We start from the raw sequence: 13,774 nt of genomic DNA, 5'->3' as shown, positions 1-13,774 counted from the left end.
TGTTTAATTCCCTGTGCCGTTGGAGAAGGGTTGATACAGTTATGTGTGGGCGGATTCCTTGAGTGCTATATTAAATGTGTACTAGTCGACCATTATTGATTTTGTCCACATTGGATGTTGGCATACTTTTGATCCAGTCTTTGTGATGCTTCTCAAACTAAAACCAATAGCAAGGAAAGAGTCCCGTGCAGTATAAGTAAAACCACCAAAAGCCCCTGAACTCTCACACTGACAGCTGTGCTTTTCATAGCCAATCGCAACACTGTGCTTGCATACTCCAATGCACACCACACTGTTGGGCATTCAAATATCTGCCTCACAACAAGCCTAACTCCTCATGTCATGTGCACGAAGCCTTGTGTGCGCTACATATGACCAACCACATTACTGCCTGGGTAGCTGACAGCTTTAGTCAGGCAACCCCAAGGCCCCCAGTCAGAGAGCAACACAGCAGTTGAGTTACCATGCTTACTCGGATAGTCATAATTGGATAATGAACATATACTGTAAATAGTGTTTTCATGTGATCCACTGTAGGTTGGGCATTGGTGTAAACAACACAGTGGCTGAGTAAACATACAGTACCTGTGCCTTACTGCCTGGGTGCCTGGCCCAATGCACAGTTTGTTTTAGCCTGGAGGACAGGATATCCACCATGACACAAGGAGCCTTATTAGCAACGTTTTCTGCATTGCAGTGTCCGTTTGTCTGGATGCTTTCCCATGTTTTGGTCAGGTATTTTGTCAGACATAGTTAATAATGATGCGTCTCATCTCTGTTTTAACTTTCCCTCCTGATCATAACTCCTACCCTGAATCCCTCCTGGTCTGTTCACCTGTATGGAAGACCCCAACCTGGTCCCGGAGTATTTAATTTGATTCAATATGTAAATCTGAGACACTCCATTTAGTATTATATGTGACGTTTCGTATTATATGTAATAATTTGTGGATGACATTTCGTATGACATGTTACGAATTACAACTCATATTATATGTTATAGATTTGCAAAACGTGCAATATGTTATGAATTTGCAAAACGTATGATTTATTACGAATACTAGCTAGTTGGCTAGGTGGCTAACGTTAGATAGCTGGCTAATGTTAGCTAGGTTAGGGTTATGTTTAAGAGTTAGGTTAAAGGGTTAAGGTTAGGGGAAGGGTTAGATAAAAGGGTTAAGGTTAGGGTTAAGGTTAGTTGAAGGGTTAGCTAACATACTAAGTAGTTGCAAAGTAGCTAAAAAGTAGTAAGTAGTTAAAAAGTTGCTAATTAGCTAAAATGCTAAAGTTGTCTATGATGAGATTCAAACTCATTCGAACTGTTGTGGTTGTTAGACGTTCGCGTTATACTCCTACCCATCCACCACGACCAACCATCCTACTTTAATTTTTAAGTAGCCATCTGCCTTAAGTAACCATACCAAATGTAACATATCATACTAATTTGAGTGTCCCGGATTTACATTTACTATGTTACGTCTAGTCTATGAGACCAGGCTGAGGAGCCAGGTACTATAATCGTGCTGTGACTGCTACTGCCCTACATACAGCATGTCGACATGAGAGCTGTGTAACTGTGTAGGGGAGCTGTGTAAAAGGAGAACTGGAAGTGACTGTCATGTCAGCTCAACATGCAGTAGATAACTATTAACAATGTCACTGTCTCCATCTCCTCTGTGTCTAGGTGATTGAAGTGTGGCTTGCAGTGACATCCATCCCCTTCTCCCTATTGGCCTTCTATACCATGAGCTCTGGCTCCGCCCAGGATGTGGCGGTGGAGCATTTCTTGCGTGACATAGAGAGGCGGGGCAAGCGGCTACATTGTGCTGTGATTGGTTGTGAGGAGCAGCGTCCCCGCGGCGACATGAACCTGCTGTATCGTAAGAGCCGGCTGGACTGGAGGCACAAGGACCAGGATGGCAATAAGAAGAGGTGAGGAGAGGTGAACTGATCTCAACTCACAGCAGCATGCTGGACTGGAGTGATGGAATGCGATTATTCAGTTGAGTTGAGTTGTAAATCTCTGAGCTGAAGTGGAAGAGTTTTCTCGTTCATATTTTATGTGTAACCATGTCGAAAGGAAGTAGAGAAACAAGAGAAGAGAGGATCAGAAGGGAGGAGCTTTATTGCCTTCATTATAGGCACAATGTGGCCCATTGGTGCCTATGTAGATTATGGCAAGCGTACACACACTTACACACCCACAGGCTCACACACACACACACACACACACACACACACACACACACACACACACACACACACACACACACACACACACACACACACACACACACACACACACACACACACACACACACACACACACACACACACACACACACACACACACACACACAGAGAGCTCTGCTCTTGGCTTTTCTTCACGTAATGGAATGAGACAGAAAACAGTTGCATCTCTGTTCTCCATGATGAACAGGCTCAGTGCTGTTTTCGCTGCCTGCACAAGCTTCCCCCCCTCTCAATAGGAAGGTGTACAATGACATTGTCTCCCTGCTGGTTCACTGCTTCATAAGGGAGGATGGCAGAGTTAAGGCACATTAGTAGGACAAGACTACTCATTGTGACCTATAAACAAGGCATGCATTTAGATGTGTGTAGTTTGTTACGTTTTATCGCTCTTGCTTCCTCTACCTCAAACAAACATGGCAACCTGCACTCAGGGATCATTCACAGGCAATAACCTCCTAAATGAGGCCTTTGATTGCATGCTCGGAAGCAAAACATCTCTTCCTCTTCTCCTCACACACGAAGAGACCCAGTTTAGCGCTCCCTCTCTCTCTCTCGCTCCCTCCCTCTCTCTCTCTCTCTCTCTCTCTCTCTCTCTCTCTCTCTCTCTCTCTCTCTCTCTCTCTCTCTCTCTCTCTCTCTCTCTCTCTCTCTCTCTCTCTCTCTCTCATTCTAATACACGCACACACACATCAGACACACACATTTGTGTTCACCCACGCACTCAGTTCCCAGTCTTTCCCAGCAGGGAAACAAAAGGTGGTCGGAGCCTCCAGCACCATTCCTCCGGTCCTGCTAGGAAAGTCAGATCTGACTCATTCATCCCCTTGTTCCTTCCTCACCATGGCTACCTCTCCCCTCCTTTCCTCACCATGGCTACCTCTCCCCTCCGTTGCTCACCATGGTTACCTCTCCCCTCCTTTCCTCACCATGGCTACCTCTCCCCTCCTTTCCTCACCATGGCTACCTCTCCCCTCCTTTCCTCACCATGGCTACCTCTCCCCTCCGTTCCTCACCATGGCTACCTCTCCCCTCCTTTCCTCAACATGGCTACCTCTCCCCTCCTTTCCTCACCATGGCTACCTCTCCCCTCCTTTCCTCACCATGGCTATCTCTCCCCTCCTTTCCCCACCAAGGCTACCTCTCCCCTCCTTTCCTCACCATGGCTACCTCTCCCCTCCTTTCCTCACCATGGCTACCTCTCCCCTCCTTTCCTCACCATGGCTACCTCTCCCCTCCTTTCCTCACCATGGCTACCTCTCCCCTCCTTTCCTCAACATGGCTACCTCTCCCCTCCTTTCCTCACCATGGCTCCCTCTCCCTTCCTTTCCTCACCATGGCTACCTCTCCCCTCCGTTCCTCACCATTGCTACCTCTCCCCTCCTTTCCTCAACATGGCTACCTCTCCCCTCCTTTCCTCACCATGGCTACCTCTCCCCTCCTTTCCTCACCATGGCTACCTCTCCCCTCCTTTCCTCACCATGGCTACCTCTCCCCTCCTTTCCTCACCATGGCTACCTCTCCCCTCCTTTCCTCACCATGGCTACCTCTCCCCTCCTTTCCTCAACATGGCTACCTCTCCCTCCTTTCCTCACCATGGCTACCTCTCCCCTCCTTTCTTCACCATGGCTACCTCTCCCCTCCTTTCCTCACCATGGCTACCTCTCCCCTCATTTCCTCACCATGGCTACCTCTCCCCTCCTTTCCTCAACATGGCTACCTCTCCCCTCCTTTCCTCAACATGGCTACCTCTCCCATCCTTTCCTCACCATGGCTACCTCTCCCCTCCTTTCCTCAACATGGCTACCTCTCCCCTTCTTTCCTCAACATGGCTACCTCTCCCCTCCTTTCCTCAACATGGCTACCTCTCCCCTCCTTTCCTCAACATGGCTACCTCTCCCCTCCTTTCCTCAACATGGCTACCTCTCCCCTCCTTTCCTCAACATGGCTACCTCTCCCCTCCTTTCCTCAACATGGCTACCTCTCCCCTCCTTTCCTCAACATGGCTACCTCTCCCCTCCTTTCCTCAACATGGCTACCTCTCCCCTCCTTTCCTCAACATGGCTACCTCTCCCCTCCTTTCCTCAACATAGCTACCTCTCCCTCCTTTCCTCACCATGGCTACCTCTCCCCCCTTTCCTCAACATGGCTACCTCTCCCCTCCTTTCCTCAACATGGCTACCTCTCCCCTCCGTTCCTCAACATGGCTACCTCTCCCCTCCGTTCCTCACCATGGCTACCTCTCCCCTCCGTTCCTCACCATGGCTACCTCTCCCCTCCTTTCCTCACCATGGCTACCTCTCCCCTCCTTTCCTCAACATGGCTACCTCTCCCCTCCTTTCCTCAACATGGCTACCTCTCCCCTCCTTTCCTCACCATGGCTACCTCTCCCCTCCTTTCTTCACCATGGCTACCTCTCCCCTCCTTTCCTCACCATGGCTACCTCTCCCTCATTTCCTCACCATGGCTACCTCTCCCCTCCTTTCCTCAACATGGCTACCTCTCCCCTCCTTTCCTCAACATGGCTACCTCTCCCATCCTTTCCTCACCATGGCTACCTCTCCCTCCTTTCCTCAACATGGCTACCTCTCCCCTTCTTTCCTCAACATGGCTACCTCTCCCCTCCTTTCCTCAACATGGCTACCTCTCCCCTCCTTTCCTCAACATGGCTACCTCTCCCCTCCTTTCCTCAACATGGCTACCTCTCCCCTCCTTTCCTCAACATGGCTACCTCTCCCTCCTTTCCTCAACATGGCTACCTCTCCCCTCCTTTCCTCAACATGGCTACCTCTCCCTCCTTTCCTCAACATGGCTACCTCTCCCCTCCTTTCCTCAACATGGCTACCTCTCCCCTCCTTTCCTCAACATAGCTACCTCTCCCCTCCTTTCCTCACCATGGCTACCTCTCCCCCCTTTCCTCAACATGGCTACCTCTCCCCTCCTTTCCTCAACATGGCTACCTCTCCCCTCCGTTCCTCAACATGGCTACCTCTCCCCTCCGTTCCTCACCATGGCTACCTCTCCCCTCCGTTCCTCACCATGGCTACCTCTCCCCTCCTTTCCTCACCATGGCTACCTCTCCCCTCCTTTCCTCAACATGGCTACCTCTCCCCTCCTTTCCTCAACATGGCTACCTCTCCCCTCCTTTCCTCAACATGGCTACCTCTCCCCTACTTTCCTCAACATGGCTACCTCTCCCCTCCTTTCCTCAACATGGCTACCTCTCCCCTCCTTTCCTCAACATGGCTACCTCTCCCCTCCTTTCCTCACCATGGCTACCTCTCCCCTCCTTTCCTCACCATGGCTACCTCTCCCCTCCTTTCCTCTCGGAATGGTCTTGGAATCGGAGAGACAGGTTGAAATGGTGATGATCCATAGTTGACACACTAAGTAGAGGCTTTTTATATACTGTGCTATACAGCCAATATATCCCTTCTAGGCGGTTGTAGTGAAGAACGGTTTCATTTGAGGTCTTTTCATGGTAATTGCCGTGCAGTGTTTTTCTACTGACTTCAGCCACTGTTGTTATGGCTGAGTCACCTCTATAAAGGTTAATTTACAGAGCTATACTGTATATTCTATATGCAATAACTCCAGATTTGGACCATGTCAGCTGCAACTCCCCATCCCGTTTAATTGTCCGTTAAGGTACACCGTTGTATGTGTATTCTGTATTCTCAAATGTAATCCGTCATTAGCTTGATTGGTGAGATATTGATTTTGGTTTCTCCTATTAGGAAACCAAAGATGTTCTGAATCTGTGGCATTCCTGCATGATGGTAGTTTGGATGAGGTCATGATGACCTTCAAAAGATCTTCAGGGATTATCCATTTGACATTTTTGGTTTAGAAAGCAATTAAGAATTGAGTTGTCTGTTTAATCAAAGGAACAGTACAGTAGTTCATACATTCCATTCCGATGTATTTACTTTTCATCAAGGAAACTCCAGTTGAGATTTTTATGCTGCACTGCCACACCTTTCTTCAGGCACTAAACGCCCCTCACACATTCTATGTTTTAAGGGTGCTTTTTCCTTTGTGCTCTTGTTTGTAGTGTGTTTAGTACTTTGGCAAGCAATACCATGTGCATTTTCTCAGGTTTCAGACAAACCACTAAACAAATAAACAGGCAAACCAGTTGCCATGGAAACAGATACAATACTTGGCAGAGGTCATGGTGAGTGTAGTAAAGGAACAATGAAATAAAACAGATAAAGAATTAGTTTTGTAAATTAGAATTAGAGCAACCCAGTAACACGGTGACGTACACATAGGAGGATTATAGTCAGAAAGGAGCAGCTAGATTTGGGAGGGTTTTAGGGGAAGCAATTTCCTAATTGAATGTGTTTGTGATCTAAGGGAGCAGATGTGGAGGGATAGAAATGGAAGGATAGAAGAGTTCTGAAGAGGGAGGGCCCCCCCCCATGCAGATACCGGCATGCACAGCTGCTGCACTGCCTCGCCCAATCTCTCATCACTCACTCTCTAACGGGAAACTACGCTCCCCGTGCCATCCATGCACGAGGAGGTGTGTGTGTGTGTGTGTGTGTGTGTGTGTGTGTGTGTGTGTGTGTGTGTGTGTGTGTGTGTGTGTGTGTGTGTGTGTGTGTGTGTGTGTGTGTGTGTGTGTGTGTGTGTGTGTGTGTGTGTGTGTGTGTGTGTGTGTGTGTGTGTGTGTTAGAGAGAGGCAGAGGAGTAGGGGAAGCCGTAGGACTGCAGATTCAATTGAATGTAAGCTTTGTAGAGACCATTTTTTAACAGAAAAAGAAAAAAGGAGAGGCAGAAAAGGGGAAGGCAGAAAAGGAGAAGGCAGAAAAGGGGAAGGCAGAAAAGGGGAAGGCAGAAAAGGAGAGAGGCAGAAAAGGGGAAGGCAGAAAAGGGGAAGGCAGAAAAGGGGAAGGCAGAAAAGGAGAGAGGCAGAAAAGGGGAAGGCAGAAAAGGGGAAGGCAGAAAAGGGGAAGGCAGAAAAGGAGAGAGGCAGAAAAGGGGAAGGCAGAAAAGGAGAGAGGCAGAAAAGGGGAAGGCAGAAAAGGGGAAGGCAGAAAAGGAGAGAGGCAGAAAAGGAGAGAGGCAGAAAAGGAGAGAGGCATGTAAGGGGAAGGCAGAAAAGGGGAAGGCAGAAAAGGAGAGAGGCAGAAAAGGAGAGAGGCAGAAAAGGAGAGAGGCAGAAAAGGGGAAGGTAACCACAATGGGAAAATAAATGACCGTCCTTCAATAGGCCGTGATTAACTGCTGAATGAGGGAATGTTGTTCTTCCTGTGTTGTTCAGCTCCAGCCAGAAGGACTCCTCCTCAGCCACGGTGGGCAAGGTCCGTGACTTGGCATCCTTCCGGCGCCACTTCCGCATGGGCTTCATGACCATGCCTGCCTCCCAGGACCTGTCCCCTCACTCCTGTGCCTCCGCCATGGCTCCCCGCTCCCAGTCCTGCCACGCCGTGGGTGCTGGAGACACAGGTCTGGAGAATGGGGAAGATTACTCTGACACCCAGTCACAGCACGGCGGGCGCTGCCCCCCTGCTAAACCCAAACGCCATCCCAGCACCCGTCTCAGCTCCTCCTCGGATCCCAGAGCACCTCACGCCCCACCGGACGCCCCTCCGCCACCCCCTCCCACTCACCCGCAGGCCAAACACTCAGAGAAGAAGAACGGTAGGCTATGGAAACAGTAATGAGGGCAGTGAAGTGTGGAAGTGTGAAAATGTGTGTTAATATTATTTTCCCTGTTGTAATTATTGAATTATCTCTCATTCATTGCTCTCTCCCTTTCCCCTGCAGCCATGAAGAAGTCTGACTCAGGGGACATGTCCAAAAAGGTGCCGCCTTTGAAACCCAAACGAAGCCCCAGTACTCAGCTCTCGTTTGAGCCCCCAACTCCCTGTGTGCCCCCTCTTACCACGCCCATCCAGGGGGGTGAGGGTCAGCCTCAGGGGGACGATGAGCCCGTCTACATAGAGATGGTGGGCCAAGTGTTCACCAGGGAGAGCCAGACTGCCACCCCTCACCCTGTCACGCCCGTAGCCACCACGCCTGATTCAGACTCAGACCAGAGTGAGGCCATCTATGAGGAGATGAAGTACCCACTGCCAGAGGACAGAGAGGGACACAAACGCCTCCCTCTCAAACACGAGAGACTCAAATCCTCCAAACACCACCACTCCTCCTCTGGCACGTCCGCCCATCTACCTCGCCCCTCCTCCTCCCCCTCCTGCTCCAAACCTAAAGCCACAGTGTCCATCTCCCACTCCTCGCCCCTCCCCTCCTCCACCTCCTCCACCCCTGTCCCCCAGCCCCTCTCCTCCAGCCCGCACCCCCCCACGAGCCCCTACGCCCTACCTCCTCCAGGGAAACAAATCAGAGACAGAGTCCAACAGTAAGATCCCAGCCCCCTTCCCCAACCTGCTGCAGCACCGACCCCCGCTGCTCGCCTTCCCCCAGCCTGCTGCTGCCTCCAGTGGGGTCGGGGTCCAACACAAGGCTGCTTCTGCCAAACTGGGGACCATCAGCATTCAGACCTCCTCCAGTATGACAGCTCCATCTAGCACCTCCTCCTCCACCACCCCCCTCCTCTAACCTCCCTGTGCCCCTGTCAGGCTCTAAGGAGTCTAAGGACAGAGACAGAGACAGCCAGCTCGGCCCTGCACCAGGGCTAAGGGCCAGGAGCCACTCCACACCCCTGCCCCCTTCCTCTAAGTCCACATCCCCCTATTCCCACCACCACCACCACCATCCCCACCCTCACCACCGCCCCTCACACTACCACCACTACCGCAAGCCAGAAAGAGGAGACTCGCCCAACCCCAACACCAACAACAAGAATGGTTCGGAGACCTTCTCCAAGTCCATTGCCCAGACCCAGACCCAGGGCTCGGGCAAGGAGGGAAAGTCTGTGAGCTTCTGCTTGAAGTTAGACAAAGCAGAGAGGGACAGGGACAGAGAGAGGGATAAGGACAGAGAGAGGGACAGAGATGGTCACAGGGACAGTCACAGAGACAGAGACAGGGACAGTGACAGAGAGCGACACAGGGAGAGAGACAGAGAAGCAGGGTTCCACTTTACCTCCTCTCAGGCTGAGAACATCACAAACAACCTTTCATCCCAGACCAGTGCCAGTTCAGCCACAACCTCGTCCTCCTCCTCTTCCTCCCACTCTCGCCCCCACTCTCGCTCCCAACTCCACCGCTACCACACCCCCCCACGGCCTACCCGCCTACAAGCCCCCCTCCTCAGACAGCCCCCTGCTCTGGACCTACCCCTCGGTGGGCTTCCGGAGACCCCCGGCGTACGACAGCCTGCGAGGAGGGTCTCATCTGCCCTCCTTGCACCACCAGGGTCACGGTGATGTGGCCTCTAAAAGCAGCACGGTGCCTGGGCCCGTCCAGGGGGAAGGCTGGGTTCATGCCCTGGGACAGCAGTGGCTTTGGAGACGACGGGTCTTACTTGCCCATGCAGAGGAAACTGTCCTTCAGCCAAGGCAGCAGAGAGACAGAGAGAGAGAGTAAGTTAACATGTGCTGGATGGCATCGTGGGTTTGAATTGAGTATTGAAATGTATCAGACGTTCCTCAGATCCCTGGGGAAGGGATAATCAGACTATTAGACTGGAGCTAAGTGACATCTGTCACTACACTATACTTTGTCAATAGACGATTATTCCATGTTTACTCAACAATTCCCTCTGACATTCCCGTCTCAGAGGATGAAGGGCGGGCGTGGAATGGCAGTGCCGATGCCCTCCTGAGGATAGACAAGGAGGACCTGGGCCCTGGACGTCGAGGAGGAGGAGGCCATTCTGGGATCCCAGTACGCTTCACTGGAGGGAGGGGGCTGGGCCACAGTGAGTCCCTGGCTGGGATGGAGGGGGGGTCCTTGGGGTTCCGAGCCCTGCCTAGAGGGGGTCTCCCCCTCCCGTGCCAAACCTTTCCAGCTTGCCGCAATGGAGGTAAGCACTAAGACACCCAGCACAGACTCCTTCACCCAGAATATTTTCAAGGAAAGGGGTATGTCTAGGATTTCACTAGCACACAAACATCGCTTTAGAAAAGAGACGACATCAGCAGATTTATCTGAAGATCCTATTACGTGCATTTATTAAATCCACAGTCGTATCATCATGGTGTTATGGGTTAAGATCATCAGTGGCAGCATATGTAGTACCAGAGCTATATATACACACACACACAGTCAGGCACATCATACCTCCCCCCACATGTAAGCATAGTTGCACATAGATACATGAAATAATGCAATCCATTTTATACGCACAGCCATTCTCCCTGATAACATGAACAGCACAGTTGATTTGTGGTCATAGACAGCTATATGAACAGTGCTTGTTTTTTCTGTTCCAGAACTGGGTCGATTGAGCCGCTCATCATCCACCTCTGGGGTGAGACAGGTGGGTGGAAGCGACGTTCAGCGGCAGAGCGGCCTGCCCCATCGAGAGGTACTGAATCAGGTGAATAATACCTATTATTATAATGACAATGATTATTATAATGACGATGATCTTTGGTATTACTGTGATTACTGTCATCTGTACAAGTAGTAGTATTGGAATTATTCTGAAGAACATGGCCATTCTTATTATTCCCCTGTACTGATAGCAACAACACTCCTCCTGAGCTATTTATAATGTGGAGATATGTTCAGTGAGCAGAATAAGGTTGCGCCTTAAAGAATAAGTCCAGGGGAGAGCGATGCTCTAATTGACGCATGCAGAGACGCGTGGATGTAAGAAGTATGCTTCTCTACAGTGTTTTGGGGCAGTGAGACACTGTCCAATAGCATTGCATTTTGCCCAGTCACTTGGCTGCATCTCAAATGCTGACGCAGTTTGAGTGTGCTGTGCTGTGCTGCAGAGACTGTTGGCGTGTTGCTGCGTAACCCTCCCTTGCACGCCACGGGAGCTACAGGCTCTAATATGGTGTCACGTTGCCGCCTGGTGGCAGGCTTGGGTGCAACACGTTCTTATGGCTGTTGTGGTTGCTGGGCTTGGTCTTCAGTACTACAACAGAGATTCAGTGTTTACAGCAGGGATGGGCAACTTTGATGGGGTTGGAGGCCACAAAAAAAATCTGAACTCAACATGAGCCGCAGTGGCTCACGGGTCTACGTACCCACATCCATACCCACATATGCAGTCTACTGATTTGTGCAGTTAAACTACTTAACTCTCTTAACTAAATGCTTTATACCATTAGCCAAGGCCAGCCCTAGCGTTTTGGGGCCCCTAAAAAAGATTTGGTTGGGGGCCCCCTCCCCCTTGAGGTCAAAACATTTTACTGGCTCCATCGTGACGTTGGAGAGAAAACATTTGATTTGCAATTCTACACATTTTGCCATGGGGTGGAGACAATATATGTACATTTTCTAACACATTTCATGCAATTCTACTCATTCTGACATAACTTATGGCATGTTATTATGATATCTGAGTGAGACTGACTAACAAAAATCAATGGGGCACATGCCCTGCATGCCAGATTGCTATTTGGCCATGATTACTACAAGTTTAGATAGCTGGCTAGACTTAACCTGTTACTGCAGTGGGCTTAATCAGGGTCACACAGAGTCTTTCTTGGTAGTCTTAAACAAATCTACTTTGAACCAAAAGTATACACCTCACACACATTGTTATGGGCTTAAACAAATACATGTCAGATATAGAGTTGAAAGTATAACATTTTGAGTTTGCATCCCAATATTAGTCTTTATAGACATCACAGAAGACTGAAATATAACAAAACAGTTTGACATAGAAACACCAGATTTTCAGTGTGTTTTATTTGTTTTAATTGACATTCCACCCATGATGCCACTAGAGGGAGATTTGGTTAATTGACCTCACCAATCCAAAAATTGTTAGCTCACATGGCTAATTGAGTGACTGTCAGTGACTGACATAACATGTTACACACGGTGACAAACTGTATTCATGCATACCCCACATTAGATTTTAGGTTAAAAAATATTTATTTAACTCCTCTCCTTCCACCTTCCCTGCCCCTCTCTCTGTCCAGTTGCATGGGCTGTCCCAATCCTCCCAAACGCCCTGCAGTCCTATCCTGTCCAGACAGCAGCAGCAGCTCCAGCTCCATCAGCAGCAGCTGCAGTTACAGCAACAGCTCCAGCAGCTGCAGCAGCAGCACCACCTCCAGCTGCAGTTCCAACACCTGGCCCAGCTGGCCCAGGGACAGCCTCCCACCACCGGGGGCGCTGCCACGTCCGCAGCCCAAACCCAGAGGGATGGCAAGCTGCTGGAGGTCATTGAGAGGAAGCGCTGCCTATGCAAAGAGATCAAGGCCCACCGCCGCCCAGAAAAGAACCTGTGTAAGCAGGACAGCATGCCCATCCTGCCCAGCTGGAGACGGACCCCTGAGCCCCGGAAGACGGGCACGCCCCCCTGTCAGAGGCCCCAGGCCGTGGTGTGGGACACAGCCATCTGAGTGGAGGGTTGTTGGGGCTGCGGAGGTACAGTAGAAAAACAGGGGCAAGTAAATAATTACTATTTGGTACGATTGTGGTGAGAATCAAGAAGTTTACACATGGAGAGAGATGGTGACAATCCCTTTATTCAAAGGGAAAGAGGATGGAGGACTATTTCCTCTCTTAGGAGTGACAGTGTGATTACCACCGACCTCCACAGAAGGGTGAAAATATACATGAGAGTAAGATGAGAGTTTTGTGCTCTCACATAGTAAAATAAACTTTATTTGGAGCTGATACAAGGTGTACCACGTTAATGAGATCTTTTGAGGTGTGTGGAGTTGAGGGATATACCAATCCAATTTGAAACCAAGAAGAGATATATGTTCAATCTTTCAGTACAGTGTGATTTCTTACACTTTAGTTTTAGTATTGTACAAGCCCTTCCTTGACTCTTTATTCATTTCTTAAACGCCAGTCAACTCTGACTTTGTTGAATCAAAAAAAGGGGAGAATTGAACCTATAAGAGCAATGCTGGTTTAAATAATTAGGCTTAATTTCCCCTAATTTAACTGCAGTTTACATTAATTTTCTCTCCCTCCACTGTCACAAATGGCTGTTGGTAGGGAGAGTTTGAATGAGACTTCAGGTTGATCCTCAGCAAGACACATCTTATACAAACTTATGTTCAAGCACACGGACACAGACACTTTAAACACACATACACACACACAGTATTGTACAGCTAACCTTGTGGGGACAAACAATTTAGTCACGTTCAAAATCCTATTTTCCCTAACTCCTAACCCTAATCTTACCCTTACTCTAACTCTAACCCCAACCCTAACTCCTAACCAAAACCCTCAAATTAACACAAGCTCCTAACCTTAATCCTTAACATAATTCTACCCTAACACGAATTCTAACCTTAACCCTAAACCCCCTAGATATAGCATTTGACCTCATGGGGACTAACAAAATGTCCCCAGTTGGTCAAATTTTCCATATTCTTGTGGGGACTTCTGGTCCAATTGTATACACACACACACACACACACACACACACACACACACACACACACACACACACACACACACAC

General features: G+C 49.5%; 1 protein-coding gene across 1 annotated transcript in view; it reads left to right on the top strand.

Moving 5' to 3' along the window:
- LOC123999795 (neuronal tyrosine-phosphorylated phosphoinositide-3-kinase adapter 1-like) overlaps positions 1–13,706 on the top strand; it is a 34,993-nt gene extending 21,287 nt beyond the window's left edge. The window contains exons 2-10 of the mRNA XM_046305818.1: positions 1,685–1,932; positions 7,520–7,899; positions 8,026–8,620; positions 8,703–8,770; positions 8,841–9,119; positions 9,350–9,745; positions 9,943–10,188; positions 10,598–10,704; positions 12,269–13,706. Of these exons, the coding sequence (XP_046161774.1) occupies positions 1,745–1,932; positions 7,520–7,899; positions 8,026–8,620; positions 8,703–8,770; positions 8,841–9,119; positions 9,350–9,745; positions 9,943–10,188; positions 10,598–10,704; positions 12,269–12,694 (2,685 nt within the window). The 5' untranslated portion in view covers positions 1,685–1,744 and the 3' untranslated portion in view covers positions 12,695–13,706. The remainder of the gene's footprint in view (positions 1–1,684; positions 1,933–7,519; positions 7,900–8,025; positions 8,621–8,702; positions 8,771–8,840; positions 9,120–9,349; positions 9,746–9,942; positions 10,189–10,597; positions 10,705–12,268) is intronic.
- Positions 13,707–13,774: the final 68 nt, after the last annotated feature.

This window comes from Oncorhynchus gorbuscha, linkage group LG16, assembly GCF_021184085.1.
Source record: "Oncorhynchus gorbuscha isolate QuinsamMale2020 ecotype Even-year linkage group LG16, OgorEven_v1.0, whole genome shotgun sequence".
NCBI classification, from domain to species: Eukaryota; Metazoa; Chordata; class Actinopteri; order Salmoniformes; family Salmonidae; genus Oncorhynchus; species Oncorhynchus gorbuscha.
The sequence above is the reverse complement of the archived record's forward strand: the minus strand, read 5'-3'. Positions and strand labels throughout refer to the sequence as shown.